Source organism: Coturnix japonica, chromosome 2 (assembly GCF_001577835.2).
Source record: "Coturnix japonica isolate 7356 chromosome 2, Coturnix japonica 2.1, whole genome shotgun sequence".
Classification (NCBI taxonomy): domain Eukaryota; kingdom Metazoa; phylum Chordata; class Aves; order Galliformes; family Phasianidae; genus Coturnix; species Coturnix japonica.
This window is the reverse complement of record NC_029517.1, coordinates 107,117,842-107,132,807: the sequence shown is the minus strand read 5'-3', so window position 1 is coordinate 107,132,807 and position 14,966 is coordinate 107,117,842. Positions and strand designations below refer to the sequence as shown.

General features: G+C 42.1%; 1 protein-coding gene across 6 annotated transcripts in view; it reads left to right on the top strand.

Annotated features, from left to right (window-relative positions):
- Positions 1–2,286: 2,286 nt before the first annotated feature.
- Positions 2,287–14,966, top strand: part of JPH1 (junctophilin 1) — an 81,257-nt gene continuing 68,577 nt past the window's right edge. For all 6 annotated transcript variants that reach the window (XM_032442765.1, XM_015855794.1, XM_015855793.1 and 3 more), the window contains exons 1-2: positions 2,287–2,728; positions 9,259–10,015. In XM_032442765.1, the coding sequence (XP_032298656.1) occupies positions 2,350–2,728; positions 9,259–10,015 (1,136 nt within the window). In that variant the 5' untranslated portion in view covers positions 2,287–2,349. The remainder of the gene's footprint in view (positions 2,729–9,258; positions 10,016–14,966) is intronic.

Below are 14,966 nucleotides of genomic sequence, written 5' to 3'. Positions count from 1 at the left end.
TCGCTAGAGTTTAATGCCTTCACCTGTTGCATCTACCATCCCTGCATCGAGGATGTGTCTAAATACAGCCCTGCAGCACAGGTTTTGCATACACACATGTCCTTTAGATGCTGATGTTCTGCATATGCAAATATCATCACACAAGATAATCTCATTAAAATTAATATAAGTAAATAAACATAAACTACAAGCAAAATTACTATGCATTTTAGGATCATTAGTAAGTCACCTAAAGACCCGTCAATACATTTGTGCTAACAGAAAAACACATGTAATTCCCTCCTAAAATTGCCATTGGTCATCTCTGCCCATCCAGGCTCATTGGTTCCTATTATCCGATATTAACTATATGTAGCTTAAATCAAGAGAGTAAATTAAAGAACTAATAGACATTTTGTGAGTGTAATGCTTCAGCACCTTCTTTGTAACATCCTACTTCTGCTCCTGCTCTGTGCCAGCTCTGTCCTTGTGCAGCAGTCTAGGAATACACTGAAAGGCAACAATAAACCATCTTGGTCTTCTGGGATTCTAGGCTAAATCACAACAAGGCTTGTGTCATAAGAAAGAAAATAGGAAAGAGGGATCAATACAAGCAGAGTGAAAGCGGTAAGCTCCTCTGGGATCACTACTGTTTCAATCTTTTCCTTAGCTGAGAAATGCAAGATATGTAGGGCATAAAGCCTGATGAGCTCAGGAAAGAATCAGAGGACTCTGAATTGATCTTCTTCAGCAACACTACTGACTTTTCAGGCTTCAGCTTTCCACAAAAGCTCCCGTTGTACACAGGTCTCAGACCTCAGCTCACCATACATACAGCCTTGCCTAAAGATGCAGGAAAGACTGCCTGGTGTCTGTGACAGAGACAAGACATTCTTGCCTGGTTTTCCACATTCCACAACTACAGTGTAAAATCCCCAGGGCAGAAAAAAGGCACTGAAACTTCCCTATACTCCCATGGACAAGACATATTTCTTCAATTTTGGCTTATTCTCTTCATATGTGTGCAAATATGTGTGCACGAACACTTCTATCTATGCATTTTCCAGCAGAACAAGAAACACTGCAGCCCCTTTGGGGGCTTCACAGTACACACTTTGCCTGATCAAACAACACGATGTGGGACATGGCACAGTGATGGTGTTCATCACGCTGCTGGGAAGAGCAGGTACTGCCCATATGAGCACAGAGACATGTGCAGAACGGTGTGGTGTGAAGCACAAAGCTTGACAATTTACTCAGCTAAAATTGAATGTTTAATACTTGCCACATTATTTTCCTTCAATTTAAGTCAAAACTGCTTATTGTTGGGCTGAATTCAGCATTAATTTCCGAAGCTTAGCTTCCAGCTTCTGATGGTTCATACTCAAACATTCACATACTGAAATTCTTCATCTGTAATTCAGTTTCTATCCTGAACAGTAATTCCTATGAACTTCTGCTAACATCACTCTGGCCATTTCTCCACTCTTCTGTGTCCAGACAGCACCACTCCCTGTGATTTGCAAGTATGATTCATGCTCTTTACAAAATCCCCATTGAAAAGGAACATTTGCTTTCAGATTTTCTTCCCGTCTTGGTGTACGGCTGCAAATACACACAAAGCCCAGACTTCAGAAGAGATGCCCCAGGACAACAACACCTTTCAGCTCCTTCTCCACTAGTTCTATGCTCTTTTGTTTCTCCTGTCATTCACCCCCGCATTTTTATCTGATTATCAAATATCAAATACCCAGCAGAGGAAGACTTGGCAGTGCTTAACGCCATTCAGTCACCCAGCGGCCGTGGAGCTGGGGCACAACGTGAGATTCTGTACCGAGTTCCCAGCGCCGTTCTTGGAAGGCGTTCGCGCAGCTCTCGAGGCTTGAGTTTCTGCGGCCATATGCCCCTTTTGGACAGCAGGACTGGGGTGTGATTGAGGACGAGGACTCTGCACCTGAGACCTTAACTTAAAACCAGCGTTAGAGCCCAAAGACCGATACATTTCAGTCCCACCTGTGAACACTCTGTGAGCACAGGCTGCGTTCGCTCGCAGCACCCTCAGGAGCTCAGTGCCCGGACCCCCCTCACGCCGCCTCCGCCCGGGACACACCTTACGGGGGCGTCCTCCCGCGCCCGCTCCCGGGGGCGGCGGTGGCGGCGGCCGGGGGCGGGGAGGGGCGGGCGGGGAGGAGCGGGGGGCGGGCGCCGCTCGCTGCCGCCGCCGGGCTGCGGCTGGGCTGGGTTGGGCCGGGCTGGGCGCGGGCGGGCGGCGGCGGAGCGCTCGCAGTCGCGAGGAGCGGCGGGGCCGGGCGGTAGGCAGGCGGGCGGGTGGGAGGCGGCGGCGGCGCCGCGCTCGCCCCGCTGCCCTGGATGACGGGCGGCAGGTTTGATTTCGATGATGGAGGTGCCTACTGTGGTGGGTGGGAAGGGGGCAAAGCCCACGGGCATGGCATCTGCACCGGCCCCAAGGGGCAGGGCGAGTACTCGGGCTCCTGGAACTACGGCTTCGAGGTGGTGGGCATCTACACCTGGCCCAGCGGCAACACCTACCTGGGCTACTGGGCGCAGGGCAAGCGGCACGGGCTGGGCGTGGAGACGAAGGGCAGGTGGATGTACCGCGGCGAGTGGTCGCACGGCTTCAAGGGGCGCTACGGCGTGCGGCAGAGCCTCAGCACGCCGGCCCGCTACGAGGGCACCTGGAGCAACGGGCTGCAGGACGGCTACGGCGTCGAGACCTACGGCGACGGAGGTGGGCGCCGGCGGGGGGCGCCCCGCGCGCGGCGGCGGCGGCGGTGGGGGGCGAGAGGGGGCGCGCCTGCGTGGGCGCGCTCGGCGGGCAGGGCCCGGCCACGACCGACAGCGGCCTCGAGCTGCCGGGCCGCGGGCGTTGCTCAACGCACGGGGCGCCACAGGTGCCCGGCACCGCACCGATGGGCGGTAACGATCGCTCCGGGGCTCGGCCGCGCGGCGCTCCCGGCTTATCGCTGTCTCCCAGCCCGGGCTATAACCGCGGTCAGCCCGTGGCGGGGCAGCTCCCCACGGAGCTCAGCGGGCCTGCCGCAGTTCGGGAGAGGGCTCCTTGAGCCTGGGGTTAGGGAACGGCTGTTCACCGGAGAGTGGTGGGCATGGAAAGGGCTGCCCAGGGCGGTGGCCCCGGCCGGAGCTCAAGGGGCGCTTGGAAGTGGATATTGAATTTATTGTTGATGTGAGGAGATGGGAGTTGGACTCAGACTGTCCCAAGTCTGGATGTGCTGTGATTCTGCGACTCTTGCCACTGTTACCGTGCTAAAATACTGTAAACTTAAGAACAGAGAATCATTCCATGTTGCCGTGTTCCCTCGCTACATCGCTAAGTACAGTGGTTTACACTCATAAACTCAACTGTAGAGAACTCAGCGTTACGGACATGAGTGAAACTTAGCTGCACCTCCGTGCAATGACTTGCACTGTGCTAAAATGAGATGCAGTCTGAAACACATCAAGACTGAACTGGTGATGGTTGAAATCAGTCCATGCACCATGTGCTCACCACAAGAAGACAGCCACGTGCAGTAGGTCCAGGTACCCCACACCATTTCATCAGTGCTTTTAAAACCCAGACTTAGTGGGGCCACTAAGGACTCAGCTCACTTGATGGGTTATTTCCACCTCATCTTACCACACCTGTGTTCTTTCATGTGCTGTGTGCAGAAGTAACCCCATTGTTTTTAACTTAGCTGTCTGCTGCTGTAACATTATCAGCATCAGTGGAAGTGCCACTTCAACCTGCATGGAACTGCTCTTCAACTTGATCTGGTGGTGGCATCCCTGCCCATGGCATGGGGGTTTGGACTGGGTGATCTTTAAGGTCCCTTTCAACCCAAGCTGTTTTGTGATTGATTTGTCCCATCGTAAAGGAAAGAGCTGATCTCAGTTTTAGGATTTGAAATGGGCTTTTTTTTAATGGAAAGGTTGCTTGCTGCTGTGTTGAGCAAACTGTGTTTGTAACGTGCAAGAAATAGAACTTAACAAAATTAGTGGTAAGTTGTAACTTCATAATGATGAGACTAAAGGACCAGCCTGGGTATCAGATCTGTTGAATGATGCTGATCGCTGGTTTCTTTAGGGAGTTTTGTTAAGAGATTTGTGATTGAACTGTACAAATAATGTCAGAGAATGGGTGATTTTGTGTTATGCAGAAGGTGTTTACAGATGGAATCCTTTCCCTTTCTGCTCTTTCTGATATACAGGGTGTAGTGAATTGGGTGAGATTCATTTCTATGAGAGAATGCAGTGTTGTGGTTTTTGTACCCAGGACTCTTCTAATCCCCTTGATTATTGGTTATTGTCTTGAGGATTTGAGAGCCTCACCAAACTCACATAGATAGAATTTCAGTTTCCTTTTCAAGGCACAGTAGACTTAGAAATTTGTTCAGAATTACTTTGTCTCGTAACTCAGAAGCAGAATTCTTAGTGGCCATAGTCTTGTTTGGTTATTGTTATTGTTTAGTTGGTTTTGCGTTCCAGAGAAGTAAATTGTTACTGAGTTTCACAAACTGAAGTTTCTTGTATCTCTGTCTTTAGACTTCTTGTGGATACTTTTCGTTTCAGTATAATACTGATGATTCAGTGGTAAATCCTGTAAATGTTTAGGCTTTAAACCAACAGGAGGCCCCTTGTCTGAAACAGCACTTGGTATGTACAGCTTCCTCTGTAAATTATTTACTTTTATTAACTGAAATCTGTTAGCAAGGTCTTTTAGACGTTTTGATTCATGTGGAGGGAAGGTGTGAATCTCGTTGATTGTAATGGAAACATTTGTGAATGAAGCCAGGCGATATGTCAGATGACTGCAGATGGATCTTTGTTTTCATGCTCTGGGTACAATGGACAAATATGCACACTAGAAGTATGTCTGAAATGCCTTTACAAGGCAACCAGATTTACATATGTGCCTTTAACATGCTGTGAAGTAATTACAGGAAAGCTATTTCTGAGAATACTGGCATTGGAAAATGGTGGTTTTTACTATGCAAATTGCAACTTTGCTTTCAAACTCACTAAAATATGAGCCTTTCTACTGCTGTGTTTTCTTCTTTTTCTATTATTATTATTTTTTATATATTTCTAATTGCTTTGATGATATTAGTAATTGAAGTTGAGGAAGGGGAAAGGAGTATGAACACTGAGAAAAACACTGAGTTACATGTAGATCATGGTCCCCTGTTCATTGTGCATGCTTATGCTTGGCCTTCAAGTGACCCTTCAGGTTGCACCCTACAATGATCTGGAGTTCTGTGCCTTTTCCAGGCTGCCTTGATTTCATTGGATCCATGTAAATCCGCTACCCTACCTGAGAACTGTTTACAGGTATTTACTATTTACACCCACCTGCAGAGGGACTGCAGCCTAATTTGCTGCTTCAGTACGTGTAAATTAGTTAGCACCTTATGATCCTGCCAGCAGTAGCAGTAACAGGAGTCCTGCTGTAGGAGCTGGTGTTGTTGATCTGTAGGCATCACTGGCAAATGCATGTGAAGAAAAGGCCATCAGCAGTGCATGCATTCATTGATTTCTAAGCAGTCAGCTTTCTAGGTGTTTGTTTATCTAACGTTTAGTCTGAAGAGCATGTAAAAACATTGAGGTGGCACCTAAATTATTAAACCACAGAAGATGAATGTAAAGGTTACTAGTAGGTCAAGCAGTTCCTAGTGCAGTGGCCACTCTTTTTTTACACAGCACAGTTTTGCATTTGAGCCACAAGTAGGCAATGGCATTAATGCATCCAAGATACACTTGGGAGCCTGGGGAAGGGTGACATGATGTAACTCTAAGGAGATAGGTTATGGCATTCTACCTTTGAGCAATTTGTCAACAAAAATAACATTTTAAAGCACACTTTTTGTTAGTTCTCAGGCTGAAAATATGAACACCTTCTCAGGGCCACCACAGTCAGTAGAAGCTGCTGCTGAACGGCTGTTGTTTTTCTGTTACAATGGACACCGAGCCTGGCTTTTAGAAAGTGAAACTGAATGAAGTTATTGTTATATGGTCAAAAACAGTTTTAAATTAGCTTTGTAATTACAGTGGTAATTAAAATTTTAGAAGTTGACCCTCAGTGGAACTGCTATAGACAGTGCATTATAATATAAGATGAAACAAGAAAAGATGTGTTGGTATTATCATTCATATTTGTATGGATTTGAAAAGGTATCTACCTGGCTCCATGTATAGAGCCAGGTAGATACCTTTTCAACCAAGGCCATTTTATGATTCTACAGGTCTGCTGCATTTGTATTCTGTAAACTGTCCTCTATGTAACATTAAATATCTTTCCTTTAACATTTAAGTTAAAAAAAAATCAAGGAAAGCATCAGCTTTCTAGCACTAGTATAAAAATCTTTTATGAATTAATGGTATTTAAAAAAAATTCTTGTGGCCTGCAAGACTGCATAAAATTCCAACTAAATATCTTCCAAGAACCAGTTCACTATAAATATTCCATTGCCTCATTTGCTCTTTTCTCTTTAGAAGAAACTGACATTGATTTTATTGGCCTAGCAGAAAGAAAAATCTGACAAGCAAACAACAGCACATCAGTTGTCCTCATTGTAATACCCTTTTGGGCAACAGTAACTACTTCTGTCTAAGGAGCAGGGAAAAATGTGAGTCATAATTTGATGAAATATTTTTGAGCTTTCTGTATTTTCAAGTCAAAATATTAGTAAGAAAAAATACAGCATAGGCAGGCCATGGCCATTTCTACTTCTATAAAATCCTGTGCTGGAAGACATTCTCTCTGCTTTGAGTCAGATGCTCAAATAGCAACGTGGCAAGCCACAGTTGCTCTGATGTAATATAATTCTGGGATATAATCACAATTAGAATTGGATTTATTATTTTCAAATGAAATTAATGAACTGATGCAGAATACTGGATTGTTTCATGTAGCAGTGCAGTGTACCTTGCCAGATTCTTAGCTTCAGCATGTCATTACAATAGTATGGCTTTTCCAGTTATAATTAAGGACAAACTGTAGTCATTTATGCTCATAAAAAATTAATATATCTCTGTGAAATGTCTGTTTAATTAAGAAAAAAAAACTACTATATGTCTGTATTCTTGCAGTATTTTCAGGATATGTCATATTGGTGTTTTGTGCTTGTGTCTATTTGTTCTTCTCCATATGCTGGGTTTTTTAAAATAATCATGTTTCTAGATTGAGCACCCTTACAAGCAACACAGCAGTAGGTATCCAGGATACAGAGAATGACAAAGAAATGAAGAAAGTTGTTGGTTTATGTCAGCAGCCATCTGTTAAAACAAAAACCTGAGTAGAATTTAGCACTTAGTAGAATTTCTTGAACCTATTTTGTATTATATAAGGAAGAAATGGCACAAATGTGAATGTAATTGCATGTTAACGTTGAAATGCAGCTTAGCTGAAGAGAGGTAATACAGTAAAACAGTAATCAATAGATAACTGACATCAGCACAGCCAAAATACTGTGCTTATAACCATGCTTATACAAAGGAGATTGAATATCAAAGCAATTGATTCTTTGAGCTACATCTGGAACTGTAGGTATTTCACAAATATGTTTACTGAACTTTATTCAGTCATGGAATTTAATGTTTGATCCTTCATTCTCTGAAGAATGATTTTTAATATGTATTCAGTTAAAGCAGAATGAACTCAAAGATATTTTAGGGAGAGCTTAATCATACTTCTGTATGAATATTCAGAGTCAAAATAGCTTTTAAAAGAAATAGTAGGTGGATGAGAAACCTCTTTTTTTTTTTTTTTTCTTTTTTCTTTTTTTTCCCTGTTTTAAAGAAATTTCATAGGGATTAGAATGAAATGATCTTAGAAAGCAACTGTCTTCTTTTTGCCGGGTTTGAGGCACCTCACACACCTTCCTTTGGCTTTCAGAGCCCAGGCATGGGAGTGTGTCTTGTCAAAACGTGCCTGGGAGTGTGTGTCTTATCAAAATGAAAATGCTTGTTGAGAACACAAGAAATAAAATTGTCTGAAACAGTAATCTGATGATAATGCTGTTTCTTGGCTCAGATACAGCTTTGCCTGTACACAGATAAGCATGTCTTCTCATACCAAATACCATGTTGCTCTTCTTTGTACTGCTTTTTGAAAAAATACTCAAAAATAATTACGGTCACAGTATAAACAATGGAATGTAGTTATAGATAGGGTGGTGTGTCATACTCTGTCTATTACTGCCTCGTCTTCTGTATGTACTTCAGCGCGAATGGAAGGCAAAGAGTAGAAAAGCTTTCGCATTTCTGATTTCTGTCACAACATACTGCAGAATGTAAATAGAAAAATAGTCTGACTGTATTTTTATATGTCACATCAGCCTTTTGTATTTTTGATAACTGTCAAATAGCTTGAATTTTTTTTTTTATCATTAAACCCAAGTTCAGCTTCTTCTCAAGCAAAGGACCTACTCTTCTGGGGATTACTCAACAGATGAGGTGGCAGTGAAGGTAGTCCGCTGCTTTCCTGTGACTCGTCCTTCAGAAAGGATAGCTAGAGTAAAGTGTAGCTTGCTTTATACTGCCAATATCTTAGGTAGCTAGTGTACTTTGTGATACTGAGTATACAAAAAAATGTTCATAGAAAGCAATATATACAGAGGTTTTGTTTGTAGGGTTTTATCCTTTACTTCCATTCAAATACATCCAAAATCTTTTTAAAACGTTTGATTGTACAATAGGGCTTTTTAACAGTGGTCTTTAGGTAGTCCTTGGGATCAAAACAATTCGGTGGGTTGTTGAATATGTCCCAACGGTGAGGTCTGCAGTTGTCTTAAAAAAACAGGATGTTTACTTATCCCACTAGCTCTCTTTATGAGCAGCTGGAGGCCAGAGCCCAAGTGCTCTGCTTCCTCCCTGCTTTCTTTCCCTCCACCCTTCTCTCTCTTCTCCATTGATCATTTTAAAAAAGCATTGAGGTAGTTCTGCCTTTCAGATTTCTTTTGAAATTTCTTCCATGGGCAGAACTGTTCAAAAAACACATATGATGATAGCTACAGTGTTTTAGTTGTCAAAATAAACTACTGCAGCTTGGAAAGCAAGGGCTTTGGTAAGGGGAAAAATGATTTATGAAAAAATAAGTAACAAAAAGTATTTTATGTAGTGCCATGTGCTGTAATTTTTTTCTTCTGTTTCTGGTTTCCATAAGCAGACTTAACAGTGTAGTGTTGCTGGTAGCATACTGAATGTAGACTGGTAGGTCTCCTACAACTTCCTAAATTTAATTTCTGCAAATTACTTTAAAAGGTACATACCAGGGACAATGGACAGGAGGAATGCGGCATGGATATGGTGTACGTCAGAGTGTACCCTATGGCATGGCAACTGTGATCCGTTCACCTCTACGAACATCTCTAGCTTCACTTCGAAGTGAGCAGAGCAATGGCACCGTTCTGCATGACATCACTTCAGACAGTCCAGCTGGAACAAGAGGAGGTTTTGTGCTCAATTTTCACAGTGAAGCAGAAGCCATGGGAATTAAGAAAAAAGGAGGCTTATTCAGAAGAGGATCCCTTCTTGGTAGTATAAAACTTAGAAAATCTGAATCTAGATCCTCGATATCTAGCAAACGGAGCTCTGTCAGGAGTGATGCTGCTATGAGCAGAATTAGTTCCAGTGATGCCAACTCTACAATTAGTTTTGGAGACGGTGACTGTGATTATTGTCCTATGGAAGACCACGTTGATGCCACCACGACAGAAACCTATATGGGTGAATGGAAGAATGACAAGCGCAGTGGTTTTGGTGTTAGTGAGCGTTCAAATGGCATGAAATATGAAGGAGAATGGCTAAATAATAGGAGGCACGGGTATGGATGTACCATGTTTCCAGATGGCACCAAAGAAGAAGGAAAATATAAAAATAATGTTTTGGTTCGTGGAATAAGAAAGCAACTTATACCAATACGAAACACAAAAACTAGAGAAAAGGTGGATAGAGCAATAGAGGGTGCACAGCGAGCGGCTGCCATGGCAAGAACGAAAGTGGAAATTGCAACTTCAAGGTATGTTACTGCAAAATATATTTGCTTGTCATTGATTTCTCAGGAAAAAAAAAAAATAATAAGAAAAAAAAGTGAGCTCTTACTGTTGACAAAGTATTCAGAAGTGCAAGTGTTTAGATGTTGTCATTCAGTTTCAGATGAGTACCTATTGGCTTTACTTAAATTAGACATACAAAACTTAGAATCTCAACTTACTTGACTATAGCTATTCATATATGTTCCATAATATGCCATAAAAGTGAATGTCCAGGTTCATACACGTTTGCCATAAGTCGAGCTGCTGCGGTATGTCCTTACTGCATGGAACATGAAACTGCTAAGGAAATGTATGAAATTATGTGGGGAATGTGAAGTGACAAAATTATATAAACGTCCTCCGCTTATGCTTACTGTATTGATAACTTTTGGGGAATCATCCGAGAGTCTAAAATTGTGCATTTTCCACTGGGGATCTTAACATGCAAGAGTTATCTGAGGGAGTGTGGTGCGAACAGTGTAAGAATAATGGTTGAGGCTTTTGTGCTTAGAGGCTGTTGATTCAGTTGCCAGAAGAGTATCTGCTGAAAAGGTTTGTGTGAGATTTCTTTAGCTCTGAGGCATAGTTCTCCTGCAGTGTGAATTCATCTGGCTTTTGTGACTACCACTTCAAATAACATTGGGCTTCTCCCCACCATCAAGTTTTTGAGATGGAAGGGAAAAGTGGAAGAGTATGATTAGGATTAGGGAAAAGTGTCACTTCAGCAACAACCATACGGTTATCTGAAATGGAATTGTTATAAATTAGATCAGTCTAGACAGTGTTAATAGGTTTTACTATAGAGACTGGGAGCTCTTTATGAAGCTATTTAATTTTTAATGCCTTCAGATAAGTTTCTGTGGCAGTTTCTCTGTTGTTGGTTTTGGTCTGTTTCCTCAGGCGGGCTTTTCTTGAAATATGCTGCGGACCAAAAAAAGAACCCAGAAATGTGCATGAAAGAAAATCTTCCTGCTATTTTAGAAAGAGGCTGTCACATTACACTTACAGCTGAACAACTGATTCCTGATTTAGTATGGTCACTAGTGTATGTTCAGTGACTCTCCTTTTTCTGACAGTTGTCAAGAATACAGAAAAGACTGAAAACTACATATGTGGGAAAGCTGAAATACATGGATGGCTCATAGCAAAAAGTAGTTGAGACATAAATATGAAGAATTTAGTGTACTGTTCAAGAAGCTTTATGAGCCCTGGTGACCAAAGTAACTAGAGAGTAGCATATACTCTACTGCTTCTATAAATACATGTAAGGCATTATATGACAGCATGCCACATTAGTGAAGCAGAGCCGTAATAGCTAACTTTAAGAAGTTCCTGGATCCCATTCATGTTTTGTCAGTTCATAAGCCCTAGTTCTCAAAAATGAGTGACAGAATGTGTGGATAGGATAATCACCACTTTGAGTCAATATAAAGCTGTTAACAAAACTATGGTCTGAGATCCCTAAGATACAAGGTGTGTTGTATGCATTTCCTCCTTAGGAAGAGATATGTCTCTAAAGTTTTTTGTTTGCTGTTCCTTCTTCTCAAATTGCTTCTTCTTTGGGGCTATAAGTGTTTATTTATTGAAAAGAAGTTCTTGAAAGCAGGACAAGAGAAGTCATCTATAGTAGTGCACCTGTGACTATGGACTGCATCTTTGTTTTTTCAGTTGAGTATCTGTCAGACACAGTCCTATGACTACCTGTACTGATATCAAGGTTGCAGGTACAAGTTTCCACTCTTCTAGCAGCCATTGACTGTACTGGCACAGAGTCAAAGACAAAGAGGCCTCACCTAATCAGACAACATCAAGCATAAATATTACATGAACTTCCCTTGTGAGTGCATATGGGATTCATGTAGTAGAGAAGACGTGATGCTTCCCATCTCTCAAGTTTTCAGAATTCCCTTTAGGATCAACAACTGGGAGCAAGTCCATGGCATTATGTGAACTAAGGGACTGGCATGCTGGCAGAGTCAATAATACTGACTATCCAAGAGTCAGATCATCTGGAAGAGTTTCTAGAAGAGCATTCCAGACTGACTGGATTAGTCCTGTTTCAGAATAAGAGAACTTGCTTCTGTCATCTGGAGACTTGACATTCACTATCGATTTGTGATTGCTAACTGATAACTGTTGCTATCTAGTTGACAGAAATGAAATACCTTTCATTTACGGTGCAGAATATTGCAGATACTCACTGTGCTAGAAGTGTAGTGGTGGGAATTGAGCAATTACTTTCCTTTACTTAGGTGATCAGAGATTAGGAAGAGACTTTAGCTGCACCCATCTCTCAGACAGTAATTTTCCTGCAGTGTCTTAGATAACAGTTGTCTTGTCTGATTCCTAATGATCACTATTATGGGGTGGATGGAGAGGGAGAAATCCAGGAGTGCCACTCTTTCATTTCTCTAACATATAATACAGATACAGAGGTGTTTCTACCCATATGGCCTTTAAAACTTTCTGTGCGTATAACCTGACTGATGCATGTCAGCAGCAATGCATTCTGACTCACTGTAGATTTCCACTGTGGAAGATCATTCTACGTACACCTTTCTACGTACACACACACACATGGTTTTCTATTCCAAACAGCTACAAACCCTAACTTTCCATAGTCAGACACCTTCCCTTCAGGTTGTCTGCTCTTGCTGCTGTACTGTTCATTCCCTAAATGTTTGCTGAGCCAAATGAAACCATACTCCTCTTCATAGCTGCCTGCTGATCGTGTCAGGTTTGGCTGATAGTTTGACCTGTTGCAGATGTCCACGCAGTCATCAGCAAGATCAGCCACTGTTTTGCTTTATATTCTTGATGCCCTTCAATATCAAGAAGTCCTTAATAATCTGTGTAGTCACCCTTTATCTATCATGACAGTTTGGTGTATGAATAGAGATCTAAAAGTTGGATTAAATGTAGCTTCTCCGAGCCTGAATTTACAGTGGCTCTCTTGACTCAGCCTTTGGGGTTTTGAGGTATCTGTACTGAAGTGTTTAGTTACAGCAGCGGTGTTTCTGAAAAGACAGAAGAGGAAGCTTTATAAGAATGTGAAGTGTATGGAAAACTGGCATATCAGGCAAATAATTACAAGCCTCTGCTACCCAGATCTCTGTCCAAAACAGGTTACACATTAGCAATGAATAACAGTGTTTTTAGAGTGATAGTGTAACCTGGGAATTTAGTTTGTACGTTGTAGTGTTGGTAACTATACTTAAAATATTAAGGTATAAATACAAAAATCCTAGGTTTGGGGGAATTACAGAGGTAAATTAGATATAAAATATGTACTTTACCTTTTGGAAGATATTAAAAATCTCCAAATTTTACCAAACCAAGAGACAAACAAATTAGATACCAGATACTTCTCACTGAAAGGACTTTGAACTTCCTTTTTATTCCAATTATGTTTCTTACTTATAAGAGGTATGCTTTGGCAGTTCAGTATGAGAGACTGGATTTTCTTTTCACTTTGTTTTTGCTTACCAGAATTATATTACAACACTTCTTTTACAGTAAGAAAATGCCTTAAGTCCTCCTTGGAAGAGCAATTAGATTATTAACTTTGCCTCCATCACTACTTTTGATGGTATAAACTATAGTGATTTTGGAATTCAATTTAGGATTTGAATATAACCTGCTTTCTTATGCTGAGCATCTCTGGGTGCTTTTAAAGAAGTGAATGCTGTGAGTAAATATATAGCACTGGAACCAGAAAGAATGATGTTTGTTTATGGGCAGTCTTTCATGTGCCAAATTCTCTCTAGGAAAGTCAGAATTACAGGTTCAGAACTGAGAGCTCAGAGCCAATCTTTTCTCCCTCCAGATTGTTCCTAGCTAACGCTCAACTAGAAGTTCTCCTTTTAGCATTGCCTCTCTGGAGAAAAAGGAGCTTTGCAAGTACATGAAAAAGACAAGATAAAATGACAGTAAAAGAAATAGGAGTTGAGTGATAGCGGTAGTGGAGAGAAAGGGGAAAAAAAAGAAATGAATGGATATAAAATATTTCCTTGTTGATCTTTTCCTTGTTCTCCATTGATCTTTCAGCTTATAAAACAAAACTCTTTGGAATAATTTAATAATTTGTATTGTCACAATATGCTGCAAGACTGTTTGCCCATCTGAAAAGTTACATTGTCAGGAGTGTTGGTTGTGTAAGCACCTGAGGTTTGACTCTGGCATAATGGTGCCTTTGTGTTAGGCACAGTACAAGCAAATCACCCAGACTAAAGACCTTGCAGTCTGGGAAAATGTCAATGTCCACCAAATAGATGGAAGCTGGCATGTCTGTGAAAGGGCCTGAGATCAAGATAGCAGTAAAATTAATATGTGCAGCTAGTAATATAGAGCAGTTTCTCCTTGTTAATTAGGTGTGTGTGCTCAGATAGCATTACAATGCAAGCATCCAGTCAGGGATCACTTCTAAGGGGGATTAAGCAGTGCCTTTTCTGCGGCCATTTCTTTCTCACAGCAGCTTTTTCTGACTACTCAATTTTATTTTTAATGTGTTGGAGTACAAGTCCACAGATGCTACAGCTTAGGTACAGCCTTTATATTTCTGTATAAACTGCTGAAACTCTGGGTCTGACTGTGTGCTGCAGGCAGCCAGCTTTGTGTTGTGGGGCTGCTGCTGAGTGGCCTCAGTCTGGTGGAAGGGCCACAGGAGGATGGGGTGGGAGGGCTGGCCTGTGAGCTGCGACCCAACATAATGCCTTTGGATTCAGTTATGCATGGGGTTACAGTGGCCTTCTGGAGCTGGTAGCTGTCTTGTGACATTTTCAGTGCTGAGGATAATTTAGAGAGCCTGTCCTGGCAGTGCACCAGCCAGGCCTGGGCCTGGCAGCTTAGCATTGGCTTAAAGATTGAGCAGAGCCTGCTCTGAACCATGCTGCTCACTTGTCTGCCCCAGAACACGGCAGTGGCAGTAGGGCAGCA